General features: G+C 52.0%; 1 protein-coding gene across 1 annotated transcript in view; it reads right to left on the minus strand.

Moving 5' to 3' along the window:
* AHRR (aryl-hydrocarbon receptor repressor) overlaps window positions 1-11,720 on the minus strand; it is a 79,062-nt gene extending 67,342 nt beyond the window's left edge. The window contains exons 1-2 of the mRNA XM_036280263.1: window positions 11,659-11,720; window positions 3,235-3,416 (exon numbers count right to left, since the gene is read on the minus strand). Of these exons, the coding sequence (XP_036136156.1) occupies window positions 3,235-3,416; window positions 11,659-11,720 (244 nt within the window). The remainder of the gene's footprint in view (window positions 1-3,234; window positions 3,417-11,658) is intronic.
* Between the last annotated feature and the right edge of the window lie 1,763 nt (window positions 11,721-13,483).

Here is a 13,483-nt window from a genome sequence, read left to right on the forward strand (position 1 = left end):
ACCACAGTCATCCCGCACAACATCATAATGCTCAGGTCACCGCAGTAAACTGACTTCAACTCCAGGCTGGGGACGGAGCCCCAGTGAGGGGGACCCAGCGCCGGGACCTGGGTATGTGGCCCCCACTGCCGCAGGCCTGGCAGAGGGCTCTGAGGGACGACTGGGTGCCCACAGCACACGCCCTGAGTCTCACGGGCTTCCTTGGTCATCCCTCCGGGAACTCTCTCAGCTTCACGACACAGCCCTCCTGGCCCAGCAACACCCTGCACAGTCGCTTCTACTTTCTCGGTCTCAGAGTCATTCTCTTTCCTGATGACAGAGAATCCTTTCTGCTCCATCAGCATTTCCACAGCCGGCTTCCTTCTCCGCCGGGGGATGCCCACCCTACACGGCTGCCCTTCGTCCAAGTGCTGGGGCGACGCCTGCTCATCCTCACCTGTGTGAATTACTGAGTTACGTGCGGTTATAGCTTTTATACACGAGGAACTAAGTGATGACTCAACAGTTATTTGACTGACTGGAGCTATCTGCCCAGCAGCCCCAGCACAGCCGGGTCCCCGGGGCAAGGGGCCTGGAGCTGACGGCAGTGCGCTAAGACTTCCCTGGCTGTTTCACACAACTGAGTTTTTCCAATTTGCGAAATTAATATATATCAGTATGAAATTGAAATCCCTGTAAAGTAAAACAAGACCCCTGGAACGTCTCCACTCGAGATACCTGCCGCTAACACATTTATGTGTTCAATTCCGGGGGCTCTGGGGCTGGCCAGGACCTGGGGAGGGCCAGCGGGGCCCCACTGCAGGGTCACAGAATGATGCTGAGTATTAATGCCATTCAGGTGCTCTCCAGCGTCCCCACAGCCAACACCCTTCACAAGGGGCATCTGAGGTGCGGGAGACCAGCAGGACCCCTGTGGGGAGCTGTCACGCATGCCCCGAACAGACCCTCTTCCCTGAAGGGACAAAGGAGGGCCCGTGAGAGGCCTGTGCAGATCCCCACTCCAAGTCAGAAAGCTGGCCACCCCTGGTCTCCTGGAAGCCCCCCCACCCTACCCGCCCCAGGACCTGGTGGCAAATGCTGAGCCCACAGAGGACCGAGAACAACACTCCCTCAACTCTCCTTGGAGGCTCCCCTGGTCGGGTGACGATTTTTCATTTTGAAAGGAGTGCGATTCAAACCCTCTGGAGGGGATTCCCTTTCAGCTTTACACACAGAACTCTGAAGCCCCTCACCGTACCTCACAACGAAGCACGGAGCAGTTTGCAAGTCTGCAAGTTTGGTGGGCTCATCAGAGACCTGCGGTCCCAGGGCAACCAATAACCTGAAATCTAAGGAAATGAAGGTGCCCCAGGGACAGTCAGGACACAAACCCGATACTGTGGACACTGGGGAGGAGAATTCAGCCACGGCTCAGGCAAACTTCTGAACGTGGGCTTCGAATCAGTGAGAGAACCCAGAACCCTGACAGTTATAAAGGTTCAAGACAGGGGCCTGCACCCATTGCAGCTGCTTCTCCATGGACCTCGGGGTGCTCACAGAAAAGGGGGCTTGGCGAGAGTTCTCGTACAGGCCAGGGGAGGGGGTGGCAGCAAGCCCGTTGCCCTAGGGCCTTGTGAAACTCCAGTGCAGCTGGAGAAGGACCAGAAGGGGCCCAGACTACAGCGGGCAGGGCGGGAGCACCGAGGAGGGCCCACCGAGATGCAGGAACACCTCAGCGCAGCCTGCAGAGGACACCTGCCTCCTCACCTCCTCCAGGGAGCCCTCCAGACCACAGGACCCTCCTGGTGACCCCCACTGAACCCCCACCCCTACCCCATGGCACCCATTGTTCTCTGCCATTTTCTAAACCTACTTTTCAGGAAGTGTTTTGTGAGCTTGCACCTCTAGCTGGGTGATGGGCACCTGTACAGTAGCCTTTTAACCCAAAGGAAAAGAATATGGTTTTCTAAGGAAAACTGACCTGGGCTGGGTGGTGGGTGAGGTTCAGGCCCAGGCTGCAATATCTCGGCCCACCATCCTGCCTGAAGTGCCCACAGGCACGAGTGTGGGGTGGACATGGGCAGGTGGCCTTAGGAGACACAGGGAACCCCAGGCATGGCCGGCATCTCAGCCACCAGCACACAGGACCAAGCCCAGCTCAGCACACCCCATGGCCACACAGCCTTGTGTGCTCGGCCTTCTCTGGGGACAGATGGCCTTTCCACGATGGGACATTTCAGTGTGGCTCAGGACCAGTCCCACACTCCCAACAAGGGGTCCACGTCCCAGAGCAGAATGGGAACAAAGGGCTTCATACAGAGGCTGGGAGGGAGCCAAGACCCCCCGTACAGAGATCTGATACACAGAACAGGGCTTCTCAGAGGCCAGCAGTGGCCAGAGGACTTGGGGCTCCTGCTCCATGAGAGAAGATGAAGGCCCAGGGGGTCCTGTGGAGGAGGGCTGGGTGTGGCGTCCAGCTGGAGAACATGGCAGGCAGAGCGGATCCTCAGGAAAGCTGCCCTCCCTCTCCCGGAGGGACAGAGAAAGCTAGCAGCGGGCAGAGGCCGAGTCTCACCCCAGACATGTCTCAGGGCAAACTGCTCCCGCTGGTGTGGGAAGCACACTGACCTGGTCACATCGTCCCACGCCTCAGCCTCACCTGCGTCCGTCCTCACGGCAGCCCAAGGCGCTGCGCTCGGCAGCAGGGGGGGGTACAAGCGCTGACCGGAGCACAGCAGGAACTCTGCCGCTGCCGCAGTCCCCGCCCCGCCCTGCTGTCCGCGCGTGCCCACTTGCGACATGTACCTTCCCTGCTCCCTAAGACATATCAGAAGTTCATAATTTTGTAAGAAGTTCACACGTAATTCACTGATAGTGGAAGTCACAGGTTTTAACGAGGTGACAACCACATTTCTTTCTCTGGACCGCAGCCAGGCCACATGAAGAACAAGCATGACCTGGAGCACAGGTGAGGGAGAGCTCCCAGACAGGCAAAGCCACCACACAAGGCCGGCCACCCAGCCTCACACCAGTCAACTGCAGCTCCTCCCGGTCCCCTGGAGCCCTGGGGTCGTGAGGAAGCCCCAGGGCCCTGCAGTGAGTGAGGCAAGAGAGGGTGAAGCGACTGTGCCCCTTCCCCCAGAGCTGCTCTGATGCATCGGCATTCAGTGACTCCTCCTCTAAATGGTTACACAGGACAGGAGGCACAAGCAGCCCATCCCAGCAAAGAGGGTGGAACCCAGGTGAGAGTCCTACCTTGGAAGAAGCTCTTCACCCTGAGGTAACTGACGCTGAGACGCAGGACCGAGAGCTTGTCCAGCTTGGACACGACGTCTGGCGGGAATGGCAGCAGGCTGGCCAGGTGGTCCAGCTCGGCGTTCAGACGGTCTCGGTGCCGCTTGGAAGGGTTCGACTTCTCGGCCCCCACGGTGGGCTTCCTGTGCAGACACGACCACAGTCAGACTCAGGTGACCCCACCAGAGGCCATCAGCCACGCAGGTGGAAATCTGTCCCTGCTTCAAACTGGAGCTGCCGCCAGGAAGAAAGTGCTGAAATGAACTAAACTCACCCATTCCTGAAAAGGTGCACGCTGAGGATCTGCAACCGCACCTCAGTGACTACATGTCATTACTGCAAAGGGATGAACAGAGAGAGGAGGAACAGGTGGCCTGAGAACGTGGCTCAGCGCAAGCTGTGTGACTCCGGCATGGCTCTTGACCTCTCTGTGCTAACTTTCCCAGAAGTGGGAGGACAGCTGGCCTTCGGCTGCACCTGCTCACCTCTCTCAGTCATGCTTCGGTGTCCAAACACATGGCCTCCTTAGGACCCGGACTCCTAACTGTGCAGTCCAGGAGCAAGTGGCCTCTCTGGGCCTCAGTTTGTCCTCTACACAGCAGGGCTGAAATGGAGTGAAGCAAGGGTAACTGAGGATCCTGGGCATCATGGGCGCTGTTCCGACTGCCCCTCCCAAGCCGGAAGTCAAGGGCTGTGCTGCTGTGTAGGTGGGCAGGGCCCTGGCTGCTTTCTCCCTTTGCCCCACAACAGACCTGCTCTGTCCACCCTCCCTGACCCCAGACCTCCACCTGCCTCGCAATGACCACCCTCATCTGCCCCTCTTGCATCCAGGATGACATTTCCCTTTATCTGACCCTATTTCCCACCTCACAGAACAGCTCCCTCCTCGTGTCCTTCCTAGATCTCATCACAGGAAGCCTGGCCCTAAACGGCAGCCAGAGCACTGGAGCTGCTGGAGCGAGGCGCTGGCCTCAGCGCCGACCCCCTGGGCCCCGCTGCCTTGAGGGGCTTGGGTCTCTTGTCCAGAAGTTCCTGTTCTTCTACTGTATGTTCACTTCTAAGTACGAGGAGAGCAAGCCTTAGATAGCCCGTCCTCTCTGTTTTGTCTACAAAACTGTCCTCTGTGCCGAGGGCCTCAGCCACAAGGACCACAGCGGAACCTGTGGCCCAACCCCAGGGTCACTCCCTTTTTGGTTGAGATATAATTCACATAACATTAAACTGACCGATGTAAAGTGTACAGTTTGGTGGCATCTTGTACATTCACAGTGTTGGGTAACTACCACCTCTATCAGGGTCCAAGCCATTTTCATCACCCCCAAATAAAACCCATACCCACCCACACCCAGTTTCTCTCCATTTCCCTCCTCGCAGCCCAGAAACCCAGCTGCTCCCCGTCTCTGTGGATCTGCCTGTTTGGGACATTTCACACAAATGGAACCATACCATTCGAGACTTTCGTGTCTGGCTTCCTTCACTGAACATCACTTTTTGTTTGTTTGTTTTTTGTTTTTGTTTTTTATCCTCACCTGAGGACATTTTTCCATTTTTTGTTCAGATAGAGTGGGAGGGAGAGAGAGAGAGAGACATCGACATGAAAGGGACACATCGAGTGGCTGCCTCCCACACAACCCAACCAGGGCTGGGGACAAAATACAACTGAGGTACGTGCCCTTAGCAGGAACCGAACCTGGGTCTCTCTGGACCGCAGGACGACACTCTGAGCCAAACCAGCCAGGACAAACATCATGTTTTTAAGGGTCATCCACGGTGTAGCATTTATCAGAACTTCATTCTCTTTAAGGCCGAATACTGTTCCTCTGCATGGATTAACCATGTTTAGTTTATCCCCTCGCCGGCCCACGCATACTTGAGTGGCTTCCATCTGGTGGGCCGTGTGCACACACTGCCCAGACAGCCTTGTCCCAGTGTTCACCGGAGCACATGCGCTCAGTTCCACGGGACATGAGCCTTGCAGTGGAGTAGCTGGGCTGATATGTAGTTCTGTGTTTAGCTTTTGAAAAACTGCCCAACTGTTCCCATGAAGGCCACACCATTTCATATTCCCAGCAGGAGGTTCTCGGTCGCTCCGCATCCTGTCCACACTTGTGATTTTCCTTATTGTTCTAATAGACATTCCCGCTGGTGCGAAGTGGTATCTCAATGTGCTTTGATTTGTGTTTGTGGGTCACTTGTGTATCTTCTTTGGAGAAATGGCTATTCAATTCCTTTGCTCGCTTTTAATTGAGTTGTCATTTTATTGCTGAGTTTCAGGAGCTCTTTATATATTCTAGATACAAGCCCCTTAGCAGATACATAATTTTCACATATTTTCTCCCATATCTTCAATTATCTTTTTATTTTCTGCTTTTTTGTTTGTCTGTCTGTCTGTTTGTTTGTTTTAACGAGGCCCCCACCCCAAATTTACTCACACCACTAGCCAACACATAAGTAGGCAAGAGACTTGAGAATAAGCTGAGCAGACTCCAGTGTGGACTGGCACTTGACGGCCAGAGAGGAGGCCCACCCTGTCAGTGAAAGACACCCTCCCGCCCCAGTGACCCCAGAAACAAGTCAGCACCAAGGGCAGGTGTGTGGTCAGAGAAGAGGAGAGATGCCAGGAAATGGGGAGAAAGCCCTGGCTCGAATGTCACCTCTGTGTAGACGTGGGGCAACAGTCACCCACCTGCCTCCCCAGACAGCACGTGTCTGAGAAGGAGCTGAACCTGACTCTTCTCCCACTGCGACCCGCCTTGGGGCACCTGGGAGACAGGCACTCACCTGCTGAAGAAACAGGAGTCCGGAGAGCTTGACACTCATCACTCTGTCCCTTCACACTTTCTTAGAGCACCTGGCTGCCCTCTGACGCAGCCCTCCACCCTACTCCCAGCTGCAGGGGCCAGAGCAGCAACCACCCAACCCTTACTCAGGTGGGTGAGGGGATGGGGTACGGGACACATGGAGGAAGCTCCAATCCCCCAGGGCAGAGCCTCAGCAACAGGCAATGGGGACCAGGGACCATCAGCACAGGAGGAGCCACAGCAGCTCAGATAGAAGGACACTTACAAAGGAAGCCTTGTGACACCAAATGTATGAATTTCTTAGAATAAATCTAACAAAAGACATCCCAGACACTTAAACTGAAACCATACAATATTGCTGAGAAAAAAATTTAGAAGACCTAAATAACTGAAAAGAAATGACATGTTCATGGATTGGAAGACCCGATGTTGTTGCGGTGGCGATGCTCCCATAAGCTGAGCTGTGGCTGCAGTGTGATCCCATTAAATCCCAACAGGCATTTCCACAGAAGTTGACAAGCTGATTCTAAATTTGCACGGAAATGCAAAGGATCTAGAACAGCCCATTAAAAAAGAAGAATGAAGTTGGAGGATTTACACTATTGATTTTAAGCCTTCTCTAAAGCTGCAATATTCAAGATGATTTGATATTAGAGACAAGATAAAAATATAGATCAATGGAACAAAATAGTCTTGAAATAGACCAACATCTATGTTTAAGGCAATTCAATAGGGAAAGGAAAGTCTTTTCAATAAATGGTGCTTATCAACTGGACAGCCATGGAAACAAGTGAACATCAATGCTTACCTCTCATTGCACCTCAAAATTAACTCAAAATGGACCATAGACCTGAATCTATAACCTACAGTATAACTTCACAAGAAAATATGTGAACCCAGCCAGTGTGGCTCAGTGGATTGAGCATCGTCCCATGGACTGAGAGGTCCCGGTTTGATCCCTGGTCAGGGCTCATGCCCGGGTTGCGGGCTCCATCCTTAGTAGGGGGCATGCAGGGGGCAGCCAATCAATGTTTCTCCCTCACATCGATGTTTCTATCTCTCTCTCCCTCCCTCTCTCCCTAAAAAATAAAGTCAGTAAAAATATATTTTAAAAAATAAAGGTAAAAAGTACTCAAAATGTATCACTTTCTATCTCACTCTATCTGTGCCCCCGAGGCTGTCTGCAGAGGAGGAAAGCGAGGGACCACGTGCACCGCTCCCCAGCTCCCTGCTCAGCGCTGTCCCACTGACGGCCGGTGGACTGTTTACACCACAGACATTAGCCGGCGCTATAGGTCAGGGCTGGATTCACTGTGCTGAGTGTGCAGATCAGGGCTCAGCAGACTACAGCACACAGGCCAGATCTGGCTCCACCAGTGTGCAAGAGGCAGCCGGTCAATGTTTCTCTTTCACATCAGTGTTTCTCTCTCCAAAAAAAAAAAAATTAACTAACTAATTAATTTTTTTTTATTGATTAATTTTTGTTACAGATGATTCTCCTTTTTCCCCCCACTGATTCCCCCCTCCCCCTTCCCTCCCTGCCCCTTCCCCAGATTGTTGTCCATGTCCACTGTTCATGCATACATGCGTATAAGTTCTGTGGTTCATCCCTCCCCCACCTCCCCACTCCTTAGGGGACTGTCAGTCTGTACCCCGCTTCCGCGTCTCTGGGACTACCCCATTCCTCAAACTGTTATGTTCATTATATTCCACAAATCAGTGAGATCATATAAAATTTGTCTTTCTCTGTTTGGCTTGTTTCACTTAGGATGATACTTTCCAGGTCCCTCCATGTAGTCTCAAAGGATAAGAGATCTTTCTTTCTTACCACTGCGTAGTACTGGCTGGTTTGGCTCAGCGGTTAGAGCATTGGCCTGCGGTCCAGAAAGACCTGGGTTTGGTTCCCGCTAGGGGCACGTGCCTCAGTTGCAGTTTGTCCCTGGCCCTGGTTGGGTCGTGCGGGAGGCAGCCACTCGTGTTCCTAACTAATTAATTTTTAAAATAAAGATAAAAGAAGATATGTGAGAAAATCTTAGTAACCTTGGGGTGGTCCCAGAATCTTAGAACACGCCCAGAAAATCATAAAAGAAAAAAATTGATAAACTGATCTTCATCAAAAATTTTTAAATGTCTTTTGAAAGTCACCCTTACAAAGATCAAAAGGGAAGCCATAGATAGGAAAAACAATATTCACAAGAACTTGCAATCAGAACATGTAAAGAAGTGTTACGACTCAGTGACAAATTACCCAATAACATAGACGAATTATTCAAGCAGACACTTCATCAGAGAAGATGTGTAGTTGGCAGATAAGCACCAGGAAGGAGCTCAGCACCAGCAATCTCCAGGGAAACGCCAGTGGGGAACCACAGAACCGGAAGAATGGCTGATGCTAAGGGGACCTGTGTTTCGGGTCCTGGGCGAGTGCACAGGAGCCAGGATGCTCACGCACTGCCACCGACATGTAAACAGTGCAACTGCTTCGGAAACAGTTTGTGGTTTCTTAAGAAGTTAAACACACACCCACTACGTGACTCAGCAATTCCACTCCTTGGTATTCATTCAAGAGAAGTGAAAACATCCACACAAAGACCCGCACATGTTCTATGTTCACAGGAGCCTCAGCCGCAAAGGCCCCAAATTGGGACCAGCCCAAGTGTCCGTCTGCATGTGAATAAATGGACGTGCAGCTTCCCTTCTGGGGCTCGACTCTGAGGCACAAACCATGCAGGAATCTCTAAGTCGCTCTGCCCGGTGAGGGGAGCCCAACACAATGGCGTGTGATTCCATCTACAGAAACTTCCAGGAAATGCAAACCAGTCTGCAGGACACAGCACATCAGACGTTGCCAAGACAAGGTACAGGAAGGAATGACGGAGACTCTGGGAGTGACAGGCATGTCTGTGACCTTGGTTTCAGCGACGCTTTCACAGGTGTTAACATAGGTCAAAACCGATTGGACTATGCACTTCAAATCTGTGAAGTCCAGGGTACTTCAGTTATAGCCCAATAACTATGGAAAATGCAGGCAACAGAAGGGAAAGCCCACCACTCACTTAGCCCCATGAGCTCAAAGTGCCATTCTGGGAGCTCTGTCTGCGACCACTCTCTGCGTCCAGCCCCAGGGAAGCCTCTCAGGGGGGGTTCTGCCCAGAAGCTGGGCACCCGTGAGTCCAGCTGAATTCTATCTCCTCTGTTCATCCAGTGCTCCATGACTTCCATCACTCACACCTTCTAGGAGAAAGATGGGCATGCACAGACCCACCACCCATCGCCCACCACCCACTCCAGAGGGCAGGGCAAGACCAAAGCCCCACAGCCCTCTGGCGTTGTAAGGAGGCTGGGACCACAGCTGGAATGGAGGGATGTAGCTCACACCTGAAGAGGGGCTGCGGCCTCGGGTGCCCTGCACTCAAACATAAAATATTGAAGTTGTCTAGCCCCCCGGGATCCTGGAACATGTCCCTGTGGAGATGCTCAGCCTGCAGGCACACCTAGTTGCTCCCCCATAAGCTGCTCAAATCCCAAGCCTAAAATACCCAATACCACTTGAATCAGTGAGGAAGAGAATGATTAGTCAATAAAAGTGTTAAGAATAATTGGTGTCCATAGGAGAAAAGAATGAGACAGATTTAGACCCCACCCCTTGCACCAGGAAAAATTCCAAGGGCTGAAAAGTCTTAAATTTTTTAAAAAAAATCCATAAAAGTTGAGAAGAAATAGTTACAAAATTCTCTTATAAATGTAAAGCAGAGATCTTTCTGATCATGGTGTAAAATTAACCACAAAGGAAAATATTAATACATTCAACTTCATAAAAATTAAATTTTTCTGCATGGCAAAGAACACCATAAAGAAATTAAAACTGGGGGAAAGTATTTGAAACACACTCAAGAATTAGTCTCCCTAGTATACAAGTTCCCAAGGATCAAGAAGCACAAAAACATTAACAACTTAATAGAAAAATGAGCAAAAGTTATCAACACAGTTCACAGAGAAGGCAATACAAGGGCTCTTACACGTCACTTCTGACAAAAGCATGCAAATGACCAAGTCCAAACTACACCGTGCGCCCAGGCTGGGGAAAAGGCACATCTCAGATGCTGGGCAGTTTGGTAACCTGTCAATGTCACAAACGTCCACACTGTTGACTGAGCAACCCCACTTTAGGCATGTGTGTGCATGTTGGGCCTGAGCCTTGATTTACCTTCTTGCAAGCTAATAACCTGCTACTGGTCCAGGGATGCTGGCAGGAGGCACAAGTCTGTGCCCCTCTGCCATGCCCTCGTCCAGGTGCGCGTGGCTCCATTCTGTGGCCGCCTTCCTCTGCAGACCACGCTGTGCCTGTGCTCCTGGCACCCGCCCCACCTGAGGCCTGTGGTGCCCCGGGGCCACAGTAACCAGATGACAGACTCAGGTGACAAATCCACTGGCCAAAGTCCAGCCTCACAAGCCTTTGCTGCCAGAGGCCAGGGGGCAGCCCAGGTTACAGAAACAGACCTAGACACAGACCGTGCTGCAGGTGTGCACCCAGACACACAGTCCATGCACACACACAGCCACTCAGAGCTGTATTACACACACATACACGGCTGTATTAACACACAGCTGTACTACACACACTCTCATACACAACAGTATTAGACACACTCACACACAGCTGTATCACACACACACAGAGCCCCAGCTGCCGGTGGATAAAAAATAGAAAAATGAGCAAAAGTTATCAACACAGACAGTTCACAGAGAAGCCAATACAAGTGCTCTTACACGTCACTTGTGACAAAAGCATGCAAATGACCAAGTCCAAACTACACCGTGCACCCAGGCTGGGGAAGAGGCACATCTCAGATGCTGGGCAGTTTGGTAACCTGTCAATGTCACAAACGTCCACACTGTTGACCCCTCCAACTGCAGAACCCCTGCTGGAGGAGCCAGGGGTAGCCTGCGGGCCTCTGGGATGCTCTCTGCTGACCTCCCGGCAGGGCACCCCTCAAGCCCCATTATTCCTACAGCTACCACAGACCTCACACCCCTGGGCCCAGGACTCCTCTGGGCCAGCCACTGGCAGGTAGCGGGGCCATGAGCAGTAGTGATCAGTTCTGGGGGTGGCAGGGGAACCTAGAGCCACCTGGGAGTGATGAGGGTTCCGGAAGCCCTCAAGCTGGAAGGATGAACCCCCCATGGTCTCCTGTAATCTGTGAGCAATGAGTGAGTGTATCCTCACTGCGGATGGGGTGTCACCAGGGCAGAGAGGGAGTTGGGTGCTCACCACAAATAGGAGTGACATCGCAGCCCTCAATGTGGGGCCTGTGGCCAAATAAGTGTCACCCCACCTTCCATCAAAGTCAGAAGAGCAGCCGCAGCGGGTTCTACGTCAGTCACCACCTGGAGGAGCAGCGCAGCCTCCTGCCAGGGGAGCTGGTGTGAACACCCCCAGCCAGGTTTCTGCAAGGCCTTCCATCCCTCAAGGAGGTGTGGCCCTCCCTCACTCTGTTCCTAAAATTCACTTTCACCAATGAAAACACAAACACCTTCGTCCTTCGTCAGTAACAATCAGCAGAAAAAGAAGGTGATACTTTACTGCTTCTGGATGGGCTTCCTTCTTTTCCTCCCTGCGTACATGCACTCCCCCGGCGGGATCATCGTCTTGGCCCTGAAAGAGAAGGGAGCATCAAGTTGGTCATGGCGAAGGGGTCCCACTGCTCCCTTGACTCCCCAACCCACCCTAGGCAGCAGTGTCAGCCAAGGTCCCTGTGCTGGGATTGAGGTGTCCTGACCCCCACTGGGGTCCCCATCCTCCATCGCCACCCAAGCAGGATGACCCCAGCACTTCCAGCACCGGCCTGCACTTCTCATGCCTGCTCTCACTCAGTGCGCCCCTGGCCGGCACCTTGCCTAGATGGGCAGCATCACGGTCCCCCAGCCTGGCCCGAGGACCCGTGTCACCACACCCCTACAGAGAGCGGCCCTGTGCTCTTGTGCCTGGCTGGGAAAGCCTTACATGGACAAGTGTACTGGCCCTGCTGTCACAGCACAGAAGCCGATCCCCAGGCGCCCGGGAGCAGGACTCACAGCCAAGGCACAGCGTCAGGGCTCTGTGCAAGCCCGGGGCTGCGTGATCTCTCTGTGTGGCCTTTGTGGTGGGTCTTCTTCTTCCTCTTCCCATCCCCCTCTATGGCTCTGAACTTCTGAGCCAATGGGCTTCCTCTTTTCTGTGTAAAATCTCTCACTCGAGGCCACAGTGTGCGGCTTCCATTTTGGCTACTGACTCACAGCTGCACCAAGCCCCGCTGACCAAACCCTAACCCTCCACCAGCACTGCTGGACACAGGTGCCTGAGTCCGAGCCGTGGGCCCTGGGGCCGTCCACGCTATCAGTGCCCTGAGGCTCGCCAGCTCGCCCGTCACCTCAGGTTTCTGGGCAGTGAGGACGCTGAGACCTCACACACCCTGCAGATGAGTGTGCAGTGACCACTCAAGGCCAGGTTCTGGGCCAACAGATGTGGAGAGGTCAGGAGCCCTCACCTGGCCTCACGCGTGTGCAACCTGGAAGAGGAGGCAGACTCAAACACAGAGGTTCACCCTGTGCAGAAAGTGCCGTGAGAATACTGGAGATGTGTCATGGACCCACTTTAAACACAAGAAACACACATAAGCAGGTAAAGTAAACAGAGGGGGAAAGACACATCGTGCAAGCACTAATCAAAAGAGGCTGCAATAGCTGTATGAGTATCAAAGCAGACTTCAAAAAAGGGATATTCCCAGGGACAATGAGGGATATCGCATGCCGATAGACAGTTCAGATTTCCAAGAAAACATAGCAATCCCAAATGTGTACACATCAACAACATGTATGCTTCCAAATACATGAAGCCAAGCTGATGAAACTGAAAAGATAATTCATCAGAGACTTCAACATTGCTCTCTCAGTAATCGACAGAACAGGTAAACAAGATCAAAAAGATATAGAGCATCCAAACAACAGACAAGAACACGTTGAAACTTAAAGACCACTCCACCCAACGACGGCAGAATACGCATCCTTTATACACAGAACATCCACCAAGATGGACTATATTTTGGGAATTAAAACAAATTTAAAAGAATAAAATTATATAAAATATATGCACTGACAATTAGGGAATTAAACTAGAAAGATATATCAAAATTCCCAAATATTTGGAAAGCAACCTATTTCTAAATAACCATGAGTCAAAGAGAAAGTCACAGAGAAATGTAAAAGCCTTTTGGTCTGAGTGAAAATTAAAATACAACGTATCACACTTTGTGGGATACCTCTGAGCAGTACTTTGATGAAAACTGATAGCATTAAACATTTATATTGGAAAAAAGTGTGAAATAGTAATGATCTATGTTTCTACTTTGAATAACTAGAGAAAAGAAAAG

The sequence above is a fragment of the Molossus molossus genome, unplaced genomic scaffold (assembly GCF_014108415.1).
Source record: "Molossus molossus isolate mMolMol1 unplaced genomic scaffold, mMolMol1.p scaffold_m16_p_3, whole genome shotgun sequence".
NCBI classification, from domain to species: domain Eukaryota; kingdom Metazoa; phylum Chordata; class Mammalia; order Chiroptera; family Molossidae; genus Molossus; species Molossus molossus.